This window comes from Onychostruthus taczanowskii, unplaced genomic scaffold, assembly GCF_017590055.1.
Source record: "Onychostruthus taczanowskii isolate IOZ18803 unplaced genomic scaffold, ASM1759005v1 scaffold108, whole genome shotgun sequence".
Lineage (NCBI taxonomy): Eukaryota > Metazoa > Chordata > Aves > Passeriformes > Passeridae > Onychostruthus > Onychostruthus taczanowskii.
Window position 1 is genome coordinate 35,599 of NW_024497408.1, and position 12,642 is coordinate 48,240.

Consider the following 12,642-nt stretch of genomic DNA (forward strand, 5'->3'; position numbering starts at 1 on the left):
GGGGGGGCGTAGAGAGTTCGAAGAAAGGCATTTAAAGAACAATATAACCATCAGGCACAGAGGGAAAGTTAAATTCATCTAATCTGGTATCTTTCTAGGAGAAGGTCACCTGTGTAGTGTGTGAAGGGAAGGGAGTGGATGTTTTCTGGGTTTTAGTAAGGCTTTTGATACTTTCATCCTTCATAGCATCCTTCTGGGTGCTGGAGCATGTCCAGAGAAGGAGGTTGTAGCCAGGTGGAGCTCAGTCTCTTCTTTCAGACAACAAGGAACAGGACAAGAGGAAATGGCCTCAAGTTGCTCCAGGAGAGATTTAGATTGTGTATTAGGAAAATTTCCTTCACCAAAAGGGTTGTCAGGTACTGGAACAGGCTGCCAAAGGAAGTGGTAGAGTCATCCCTGAAGGCATTTAAAAAATGTGTAGATGTGGTACTTGGAGACATGGTTTAATGAGGTACTTGGCAATGGTGGGTTAAGGTTGGACTTTGATCTTAAGAGGTCTTTTCCAGTCTAGAAGTTTCTCTGATTCTGCTGCAGCAGGGTTAAATGGCACACTTTAGAAATTATGCCAACACACACTGAGTCTCTAATGAGGGAAAACCACGGAGCATCTGCATGTTCTTGGACTTGCTCTTTTTTCTGTGGAACATCTGATATCGGCTGTGTAAAGACACCAGATCAGACTAGACGTGTGATTCTGGTCCTGCCTTTTTGTCTTGAACTCTTATGATTACAGGCAGTTTGACATCAGGCCTGCAATACATAATGGCCTGAAATCGCTGCCACTTGAAGAATTTGGGGCTGTTGCCTTTTAAGAGAGCAGCAGGACGCACGGGCGAGGCTTCAGAACTTTCGGCACAGCGCGTCTGGAAGAAGGGACCGCAACACCTATTCGTGCTGCACTTGGTCACGTCAGCCTGGGAACAATCGCGGTGTTCGCGCACCCTGCTTGATATTTCATCTTCTTTTTGAAAACAAAAAAAAAAAACCAAAAAAAAAAAAAAAAACCCACAAAAAACCCCACAGCAGGCACAGTACTCACGGGAGCTCACCCGTGACCGAGCCCCCGCTCCGGGCGCCGCAGCCCCGGGCAGCGCTCCTGGCGCAGCTGCCCCGCCCGCCCTCTGTCCCTCCGCACGTTCCCGTGCCCGGCTTTCCCAGTCCCCTCCCATGGCCCGCCCCGCGGGCGAGGAGCCGGCCCCGGGCCCTGTCCCCGAGCTGTCCCCGCCGGCGGCCGGCGCCGCTCCATCCCTGTGTGGCTCCGGGAAGCGCCGCCCGCCCGGACCGCGCCTCCCGAGCCCCCGCTGGCCCGTTAGGGAGGCAGGTTTGCAGAGCCAGCTCCGGCGTATATAACATATATGATTACGTATCTAGAGAGAGATGTATATAAAAGAGTGCTTATGCTGACCTCACGATGAGAAACGAGCCAATTCCTGCTTGCAAAGGGAATGTTTTATGTGCAGGAACGCGATGCTCCTGTGCCGGCTGTGACAGACCCCGGCGGGGTGCGAAGGTGCCCGACCTCCCCAAAAGAAGAGACTGGCCCGGTGGTCCCCGGGCTCTGCAGCAAGCTGCTCGCCTGCAAGAACAGACCATGCCCAGGCCCTGCCGAGGCTCCCGCGGCAGCGCGTTAGATCCCAAGGAGGAGTGCTTTACAGGTAGGTTTTGTTAGCTATTGTCTTTTGCATGTCTCTTGTGTTCCCCCGGTTTTTTTTTTTTTTTTTTTTTTTTTTTTTTTTTGGGAATGTGATAAACACAAAGAATGTGCCGGTTTGTAACAGTGCTGTGTGTAATGCAAAACAAGAGCTTGGCTGGCTGTGCTTTTTTATTGCATTGTTTTTACTGGTAATCTCTTGGAAATCTCCAATTCATATTTTACTCGAGGAAAGGACGCGACCAGATGTGTGTATGTGGACTCTCTGGGTTTCTGGCAGTGTTAACTCTCCCGACATTGGAGCTTTCTGCAGCTTTCCTAAATGCTGGCCCTGACAATGGGTGGGAGTAGCACTTGCATTCCTGGCCGTACCTGGAAGGAACGCTCGTTTTCCTGGACATTCATGCCCTGACGTGCCCTGCACCTTGAGAGCAAAACTGTCCTGCTCTAGCTCCTCAGACTGATGCCTGTCTGCAGAGGTGGACAGCAAAATCCCTTATTTAGGTAGTGAGGAGGGCCATGAATTAGGAGTGATTTATCAGTATCATTTATCAGTATCATATTAAAAACTGATGAGGATGCATGTTGTGATACGGCACGAAATGATGACACAGACACTGCTGCTCTCGAAGGGAACAAAAAGGAAGAAGAAGAGGAACTTTATTTTCTGACTCTAACATTTATAGTTTTCCAAAGGTGACAGTGGATTGGAGGGTGACAGTGCCACCTCTCCAATGCCACTGGACAGACCAAGGGTCCATCAATTCTCTCCACCTCCATGAAAGAATGCAAAACCTAGGTTATTTACAGAACTGTGTGTAAGAAAGTTTGTTGAAAAAATGCAAACATCAGAAGGCTTAACAAAGTCTTACAAAATCAAGGCGACAGATGCATAACAAAAACAAGTGCTAATATTAAGGACTTTTTGCAGGTAATGGCACCAACCATTTTTTACTACAGGGGTTGATGAATGAACCTAAATTACCAAGAGGACTTTTGAGGGCTAAGCCTGATGTTATGACTGATACATTTTATAGAGGTTGGGCTAATTTTTCAGTTGACCAGCCTTTCAGTTTGTGCTTAATATTGAGCACACAGTCCAGTCTACTCGCTGAAGTTTATGGATATGTGAATGTTGTTGGATCATGACCTTATTACAGTTCAGTTTCTGCACAAACCCCCTGAGGCTTGTGTGTTGTCTCATAGGGATTTATGAAATTTAAATTTGGTACAACACCCTGAAAATGGTAACACTTTTTATGCCTACAAATTTTATTGCCCTTGCATTGGGCTTTTACAATAGATTAAAAATCCTGAGCAGTGGGATGTTTCAGTGTTTCTAAAAAAATAGATTTTGTTTGCAGTTTTTGGCACAATCCTGCTGGTCTACTGACACAGTTACTTCTGATCTTGTAGCACTGCTAAAATTGCACTCCAGTGATGAGACTCAGAAATACTTTCTTCTCTCTAATGTTTGAAATAAAGCCAACTGGGTTACATTTCTCTCAGAAATTATGTTACAATGTTGCTGCGATAGGGTAAGTTTTATTGCTATTTTGATGCCTGTTTATGTTATACCCACATAAAGATGAGAAGTGTGCTCTAGAGAGGTGAGTGGGTGTGACATATACAGCATCTATAAACACTTCCACAGGCTGTCAGCTGAGTTTCCATGGCTGAAGAGAAGTATTTTAAATTTTAAATCTCATCTCTCACATGGCATGCAATAAACCAAAGTGGGAGCTAGGAGCATTAGGTGGATTTTTTTGGATAGAAGAACTCTTTCCCTATCTGTGCTTAGAATCTGTAGCATTGAGAAAAGTGACTTAGGAGAGGATGAACATGTCTTAAAATGTTAAGAGTCTGATTATGCAGGACTGTGCCCTCATGAAGAACCCTTGCTCTCATAACTGGTGCCACTGATGACAGGGCAATTATTTATGTGGGTTACGAACTATTTTTATAACAAAGAGCGTGCAATATTGGAGTCCCAAAAATGCAGTAAAGCTGTCCTAGGAAAAATTCCTTCAGAAGTTTCATTTTGCAAATTGTCAATTAGATGAGCTTTATTCTTTCTGAGTGCAATGAAACAGAAACTCCCATCTTTGATGATGTACTCTCTGCTGATCCAAACAGGGAGGTGTGAAGTTATTTTTTGGTTCCCCAAACTGTATTTACAGATGCTGTGTGAACCCAAGATAATCAATGTGCACTTCATATTTAGTGCAGGGTGTTTGAACAGAGCACAGTGCTGTGTCCAGCAGTCTCTTCATGGGCCACTGAAGTACAGTTGCTCCTGCAGCAAGTGCAGCCAGTGGCCAAATATCAGTGATGTATGGCTTATGTAGTGAGGCCACTGAGGGACCCAAGGTGTTGGCTGGAGCATTGTGGCACTTTCTCTTGGCTGGGAACTGACTCTGTTTATTGTTGTGAACTTCCATGAGTATTTTTAAACCATAAACTGTGGTTCTGTTGCAGGTTTGGCAAATCCTGTTCTTGATTTCTCCTTGACAGAAGCCAAAAGGTTTTTTGTTAACTTCCACCTAATTTTAGATGAAAATGGTCCATCACTGGAAATACTGACAGATGTCTTTTGTATCAAAAGCCAAAACAATATTTAGACATGAGCCCAAGCTTAGAGAGCAAAATATTTTGTTAATTATCTTCTTTCTTGTTCTCACTACATGTATTTTTCTTCTGTCTGTTGCAGTTTTGCTGTCTAAAGTATTGATAGTTTTCTACGCTTTTGCAGTATTTTGAATAAAAATTGGTCATATTATTACATAGTTGCTCCTTGAAGTCACTAATGTACAGACCATCATCTGGCATAGTGAAAATAATTTATTTTATTAATTTCTTCTATTAATTTTATTTATCAATGTAAATTTCTCAATCCGCATCTCCCGCTTAAATTCTAGTCCATTGTTGCTTCTTTTCTTTCATGTATATTGCCAGTAAATTTTGTCTTCGTGTTTTTCAAGTAATAGCTGTATACAGCACATATTCATTAGTGACAGAGTCAAAGTTTTTCAGTGTGGTTTTTTTCCTTATTATTTTAGTGATATAAAACTATTTCTGGGGATGTAGCAACTGAAGTGACATTAAATCTACTTTTCTTCTCAGCATCTTCCCAAATGACATGTTCTCAATGAGGTAGTGTAGATGTGAAACAATCAAAATGACAGTCTTACGTGCAAGAATTTGTTATTATTGATTAACTTCGTTTGGTTAGAGATCTGTGGGAACCAGCAATTGTAACATCAAAATACAGTAGTGTCTCGGCTTCTGTTTTTGCAAATTATAGCAATAATGTGCAAAGCTTCGAAAATTTGCTATGACCTATCAGAGCACAGAAACTTGGTAATTCAATGTCATAGCCTTATCATTTGATAGGATAAAATTATAAGCTAAATATAAGTATTTATGTAGCCATTTGTGTTGTGCTACTAGGATGTAAAGGAAAAGATGGATGCAGTTAAAGGTTTTGTAAGTCAATGAAATTATTTTGACATTATGCAATTTTCAAGTATCATATTCTATTTGAGAATTTTCTTTTCTATTTAAGAAGGCGGTTTCTGTTTGGTTTGGGTTTGTGCCATTTTTTTCCTTTTTGTTTGTTTTATTTATTTAATGTTGTGGTATTTTGACACTGGGTCTATGCTAGGTGTCTACCAAAACCACTCTTTCACTTCCCTCCTCAGCTAGACTGGGGAGAGAAAATTATGGAAGGCTCATGGGTTGAGATAAGGACAGGGAGAGAACACTCAGCAATTACCATCACAGGAAAAAGAGGGGAAATCAATTTAGTTTAATACCAGTTTAATTAGAATTAGAATTAGAATATGGTAGTGAGAACTAAACCCAATTCTTAAAAAAAAAAGTCTCCCCACCCTTCACAGCCTTAACTTCACTCCCTCCTTTCTCTACCTTCTCTCCCCAGGCAGAGCAGGTGCATGGGGAATGGGGATTAGGGTCACCTCTGTCACATGTTGTCTCTGCCACTTCTTCCTTGTCACAGGAAGGACTCCTCATGCTGCAGGGTCATTCCCACAGGAGACAGTCCTCCATGAACTTCTACGACTTGAGTCCCTTCCACAGGCTGTTGTTTTCCATGAATTCATCCAGTGTGTGTCCTCAAGGGGGTCACAGGTCTTGCCAGGGGCCTGCTCCAGTGGGGAATGCTCTGCTCTCCACAGGCCACAGGCCCTGCCAGGACCCTGCTCCAGCTCAGGCTTCCCACAGGCCCACAGCCTCCTTCAGGCACATCCACCTGCTCGGTGTGGGCTCCTCCAGGGCTGCAGGAGATCTCTGCTCCCCCCTGGGCCTCCAGGAGCTGCAGGGGCACAGCTGCCTCACCATTCACATTCTCTCTCTCCTCCTTCATTGACCTTGGTGTGTGCAGAGCTGTTCCTCTCTCACATTCTCACTCTTCTCACAGCTGCAATTGTCCTTGCGCGGTATGTTTTGCCTTTCTTAAATTCATTATCCCAGAGGTGCTGCCACGACTGGGCTCAGCCTTGCCAAGCAACTGGTCCATCTTTACGTTAAAAATGTGTAAGTTTTTGCTATGCATATGAATTAAAGCATTTTCAGTTTTCTGGCTAGTTTGTTAATGATGAGGATGAAACAGATTTAATTTTTTAAAATTGAATACATAAAAATTAACTGTTTCAACATCAGAAATAAAAAACTTCTATTGAGATCACAAGTCCTATCTTGCCTTCTGAAAGATTTGAGAGCATTTTTTTGCATCTCTTTGAGAGGAATAGAGAAACAGTATTGTCACCACTTTTTGCATTATTTCAGGCGTAGGACTGCCTGAAAATTAGAAACAGATAGGTGCTTATATTCTCTCCACTGTGTCCTTAGCCCTCAAGGGTTATGGATCATTTATCTGTGTTTAGGGTAGGATGGAACAATTTTCTAAAATTTTCAAAACCATTAGGGTCCCACTTATTTTTTAATGTATGTACTTTGTGAAGTGTCAATAGCTTTAGAAAAGGCAATAGCAATGGAAGTGAAGAGTGGAATATCACAGCAAAGAGAGAGGGTCTCTTACATCTCATGGACAATGCTGCCTTTTAGGATACAAGCAAATCTGGTAAAAGCAATTTTACATTATTTCTTGTATGTTATTCTGGCTAGTGCTCCCAAAGCATCAGCCAGCACTTACTTTTTCCCACAATGCTCTTTCAAATGGAATGCAGTCTCCATCCTGTAAGCTGGGCACCTTCCATGTCAGGCAGCTCAGGTATGAGCACATTTGATAGTGCTTCTGTGCAGGACAGGAGGCTGGAGCCAGGACACCATCCAGGTGAGATCTCACACAAAGAAATGTTTCTAATGCATCTTCCAGGCAAGGGTCTGTTTTGCTCTTTGAATATAGCAAACAGATTTCTGATTCAACAGCTTCAGGGGAACAGTAGCAAGGGAGAGAGAGCCCAATCTGTGGTGATCATTCATGCGCAGACAGACAGGTTCTGTGTCTGGACTCTTGGCTGAGGCTGGTGGATTATTCCAGTCCTTGCAGCCAGAGGCAGCTCATTTGGCATTAATTTCTGGTAACTTTTCCAACAGCCTCTTTTATCCACAAGTGCCAGGCTGCTGAGGACTGGAGTGGCCCGGTCTGAGCCAGGCACTATCCAGCCGTGTCTGTCTGTGTCCTGGTGGTGATGGTGAGGGGGAATGGCTCCAGCCCACCCCTTCCTGTTCCTCTGTCTGCATTTGCCTGTGCCTGGCCTTGGCTGCTGTGCCTATTCCTGGGACTGAGTCTGGCACGGTGTGGCTGGGTGCATTTCTCTTTCAGCCACCCTGCCAGAGGCAGATTTAGTGCAGGGAATGAAAGGGAGAAATGCAGAGGGACTGACCAGTGTTAAAATTTTCATATCAACACGACTGTGGTAACTCCTTGATGGCCTTGTGTTACATCCACAAGAAGTTCTGGGTGTCTTTTTCTGTGGAGATCAGCTGCAGATATGTTGTGCCTAAATATCTGAGAAGCTGAAAATGTAAATGGAAATTTATGCTTAGGATACATATATATTTAACACAAATATATTTTTAAAACCCTGTTATGAACAGCCTGATTGAGGAGTGAAGATCTTACTGATGAGCTTTGTGGAGTATGCTTCAGAAATTACAAAAAAGTTTTCTTGATTGGAGTAGAAGCATTATAGAACTCTAAAAACTATAAATAACTGTGGCAGCCTCAGCAACCTCTGACTTAATCTGCAGGCAGCTCTTTGGCTCAAGAGCAGTAGGTGGGATATATTCTTTATATTTACTGCAGTATTAAAATATGGATATTATCTTTTAAGGGTACCATTATGCTGTAGCTTCACATCTTTTTGTTGGTAATTTAGCAGTTATGTGGGTTTTTTTTCCTTCAGGAACTTTTGGGTTTTAAAATATTATTGGAATCTTCTCACTGTTTCAAATGTAGTGGGCTTTCTTAATTCCTTCAAATCCCCTACAGCCTTTTAGACCTAGGAAAAGTTCACTCTGTGAGAAAAAGTCAATTCCTTCTTCACAGCAGTTCACTCTTTGCTAATTCCATTATTTGGAGTAGAAAATGTACCTTTAAAAATCGTGCAAGCTTCTGAGCTTGAGGATTACTGAGAAGAATGTGAAGGCTTCTAGAGTTACTCTTTATTTTTTGTATTTTTCCTTCATTCAATAAGAATGTCAGTTTTGTTTGTTTGTTTGTTTTTAAGGGGACAGAAAAAAAGCCTATTCTCTTAAAAAATCATATTTAAGTGAAATACTATTGTTCATGTGTGCCACTCCCCTCTAGTGAATAGAAGTGGAATTGCTTCATGTTGTGTCATGCCATTGACCCCCTAGCTGCAACCAGATTATGGAATTTTTCTTTAACTTTCAATGACAGAGAGTTATCTTTCTTTCAGTGGAACAATGTGAAGTTTTTTCTGCTTTTTCTATTAAGGAAGAAATAGACTTTCAGTGCAAAGCATGCTAAGGTTATTAAATCTGTCCTTTGCACACACACGATGCCCAAGTAAAAATAAAATTAACAACAGCAAAACTGTAGTAGTTATTCCTCTGTCTGCGTATGCCTTGGTTTGAGTGAAAGTTTCATGCTCCATGCCCCTTTGCATACATGAAGCATTTATTTTACAACAATGTTTACTTTTTCCTTGATAGTTGAATACATTTTTGATGTAGTAATCTTAACTCCTCTGTGATAGGTTGATGTTTGCCTTATTAAACCTTTGAATAATTGATACCAAAGCTTGAGTTGTTTGGTCACAGATAGGTGTGCAGTTCTAGATAAAAATATCTATCCACATATTTTCACTTGGATGTTTTTGTTGAAAAGGTAACAGAGGAAAAGAGTTTTACAAAAATGTTGTGTATGTGATAAATATTCTGTCAAATGTCAGCAAACAAGGCACCAAGTGTGAGATTTCTCTGGCCAGAGGCCAGTCAAATAGCTCAGCAGTCACCCTAGTCTGAACTCTGTGCTTATCAGCCATGGAGAGAAATACATGCATTTAGCTTTCCATTTGTCATCTAAAGTACACAGCTAAAATATGCTCATAGCCAGAAGCTGATTGTTTCTATTTACTGCATATGACAGATGTATCAAGCTAGAATGAGATTAATCCTGTATGGGGTGGTCTTTTAAAAAAGATCTGTTTGTGTCTGCTTTTTTTCCCATTAATTGTGTCCTTAATTCATACAATAAATGTGTCATTAATCAATGGTGCTGGTGAAAACAGCTTTTTCTTTTACACTGACAACCAAATTTAGTCCATTAGAATTCTACTGGCTGTGAAGGTCACAAGCCTAACAAAGTAAACAACCTGAAGAAGTTGTATGAGATGTAGAAGTAGTGAACCCTAAATCAACATAAACTCTGATGTGAGGTAAATGTATGCAGAAAAATGTTTCATAGGAAAAAAAGAGCATAGATCCAAGATATTTTTGGTTGTGCCTAAGAGATGCAGAGGTGTGCTGAGACTAAAATTTGCTCTATAGAGCTCCATATGTTTATTTACCATACACACACATTAAAACTGACCCTAGACATCTGCCTACCTGAAGCTTAAAGAGCAGAATGTATGAATGTAGCTGAAAGGCCAAATGTAACACATTCTCTTGTTTTCCTTCCTTTAGGGGTGTTTTACATTTTACATCCTTGCTTTTTTCTTCTACGCAAAGATGCAGTTCATCCTTGTTCTTAAAGGATGGCAGATGTTTCTTGTAAAGGTTAAAGCACTTTTTTTTTTTTTTTAAAGAGAAATATTAAAAATATGAGGCCAAATCCCATGGCATCTAGTTAGGCAAAACTCACACTCAGATTTTTTTTTTTCCTAATGTGCTGTACTGTACATCACTGCATCTTTTTAGTTTCTTCCTTTGTAACCAAAGGATAAACTACTGTTTGCTATTGCACAGCATTTTCAAAGCTCTGATTTATAAATACTGTTATGGAATTGTTACTCAAAACTATCTCTTCTCTTTTCCAGAGAAATCAGTGCTTGCCCAGCCAACATTTATTTTTGAAAAGAAGGACCGTTCTTTGAAGGTAAAAAGCCTTTTTTCCCCCCCTTTTTCATATTGATAAGAATTGGTGAGAAATAGGGATTCTGTAGACAATTATCCTAGCAGTAGTATAAGATTTTAGCCCTGGTTAACACTTGTAATAAATGGTCTGAAAATAGAACAAGGAAGAATAGAAAACAGAAACAACAATTAATGCATATATGCTGGACTGTTGCACTTTGTGTCTCTGTCTACAAAATGACAGTTCTATTTTCCTTGACCTTTTTGTCCTTATTTTTTTTTCCCAGCGGCCTGCAGAAGACCCAGTTTGCAAAGCTGAAAATGGTAATCACCACCTTGCTGAAATAGCCTATGAGTTATTCATAGGCTATTCATAGGTCTGCCTATTTCCTGTCATAACAGTGTTTGGACTCCTTCTATGAGCAGGGGCAAATCCCAGTTACCAGACTAAGATTTTGTGTGTTGTAGAGCCACCTACTCTGTCCTATAACATAACTGAGTTATTCATAGGTCTGCCTATTTCCTGTCATAACAGTCGTTTGGACTCCTTCTATGAGCAGGGGCAAATCCCAGTTACCAGACTAAGATTTTGTGTGTTGTAGAGCCACCTACTCTGTCCTAATATATATGCCCCTGTCTTCCCTCAAGAGTTCTTCCATCTTACCTCTCATATTTACCAGAAAGACAAGCTCCAGAAGCCCTGAAAATTGACCAAGTGTATTCATCAGCTGTATGAACTCCTAACTACCTTTTTCTATTTTCTTGGGTAATGTTATAATGTAGCACCTCACTCTTAATGTTTTCTGAGCCCATGAGCTATGAACTAAGTACTTGCTTTGGGTTCCTTGAACTTAGGAGAAATAAAGACTCCCCAGGGCTTTGTCACAGGTGTTGACTTAGATTCCAAAGCCCTCCTGCTCTTAGGTACTGCCTTAAAGCTAAATCTTTCCTAGAATTTATTTTGTTCAGGTGTTAATTGAGAATCCTAACATGGTGCTGATGCCTCCTGCCAATTGCACTGTACTTTCTTTTCTCTAGATTTCATTAGCTGTTCCAGAAAACGTGCAAGATCATCATCTTTGACTTTCCAGAAGTCTGACTCGCAGTCTGATACTGGTATGACATTTACCTCCAGTCATGTTTTGATTTGGGTTCTGTATTCTCATTTGGCAATGAAAATAATGAATTCCCCCATCTAAGAAATGTTTCTGCATTGTAGGCATGCTGCAAGTAATGAAAACTTAAACATTTGTACTTGCTGGTAGTTTCCAATGAACATGTTTTTAATTAAAAATACATTCTTTTTTCCATACTTACATAATATTACATAAAGTAGTGAAAAATCTATAGATTTCGTATAATTTTCTTTAATTGCTCACACAGTCAAGGGACAATGAGGTCAGGAAAGGAATTATATCCCTGGCTTCTGGAAGAGATCAGAGTTCCCTGGGCAATCCTGTAAAATATAAAGCAGTTTCCAGAAGGGCCCCTCCTGCTGTCCATGAGCTGACTGGAAAGGCTGACTAAGGACTGTGTATTGTTTCCATGGAAATGAACACGAATCACTAAGGCTACTGTGCAGAAGGACTGATCTGTTTTTTACAACCTTTATTTAACATATGGATGGTACCAAAAAAGTACTTCTGAATTCAGGCATTAATACACGTACGGTGTATTTTTGTTTTAAATCACATCTGAATGTACCTAAGAGGACTTAAGCTATGTTTGGTTTACACTGAAAGTTAAACTGGGATAGATATGTGAGAAATTTTAGGGCATGCCTATACCAAAAAATAAAGCAGAGTGCAGAAGGAAGCTGGAGTGTTTTCCTTCTTGATTGCCCACACTGTTTGAGGGATAGGTCACTGTCTGGCAGTGTTTTCAACCTTTCCACCTGGCAGTCTCCAGGACAGAGCTGACACAGAGCAGGTTAGCTGTGTGCCTGAGCCAGGCTGGAGTGCTTGGCCTCAGAGACATCCTGGGGTCAGCAGCATAGACATAACCTAACAGTCTGCTTCAGAAAGATGGTGGGTAGCAGACAATAATTTATTCTATTGTCAATGAAAGCATGACATCAGCCTGGCTAACCTGAAAACTCATCTTTTTTATTCTCCAAACAAGTGATGATTTAATCTCTTATCCTTTTAGATACAGCTCTCACACAGCAAAGAGGGAGATCATCTTCATTTAACATCCTTCCTACTTTCCCTCCCTCCCAGACAGGTAAATAAAAATAATATTTACGTAGAAAAGCAACTATTAGCCAAAATAAAGATGTATGCAGAAATGCTTTTCCTGCAAGACAAAGCTGAAGTGTGTTGGACTAGTCTGGTATTTGGATGGGAGAAAGGGTTGTTTTATAAGGGGGACTGGCATTTCAATAGAAGATAAGGAAAAAAAGTTGGGGAATCCTCTGGGGCAGGGGTGGAATCTTTGAATAATTTAAAAGCATGCATTTACAGAGT

General features: G+C 41.0%; 1 protein-coding gene across 1 annotated transcript in view; it reads left to right on the forward strand.

Annotated features, from left to right (window-relative positions):
• The first annotated feature begins 1,327 nt into the window (after nucleotides 1-1,327).
• RANBP3L (RAN binding protein 3 like) overlaps nucleotides 1,328-12,642 on the forward strand; it is a 31,855-nt gene continuing 20,540 nt past the window's right edge. The window contains exons 1-5 of the mRNA XM_041419239.1: nucleotides 1,328-1,655; nucleotides 10,141-10,199; nucleotides 10,465-10,501; nucleotides 11,216-11,293; nucleotides 12,326-12,400. Coding sequence (XP_041275173.1) covers nucleotides 1,412-1,655; nucleotides 10,141-10,199; nucleotides 10,465-10,501; nucleotides 11,216-11,293; nucleotides 12,326-12,400 — 493 coding nt within the window. The 5' untranslated portion in view covers nucleotides 1,328-1,411. The remainder of the gene's footprint in view (nucleotides 1,656-10,140; nucleotides 10,200-10,464; nucleotides 10,502-11,215; nucleotides 11,294-12,325; nucleotides 12,401-12,642) is intronic.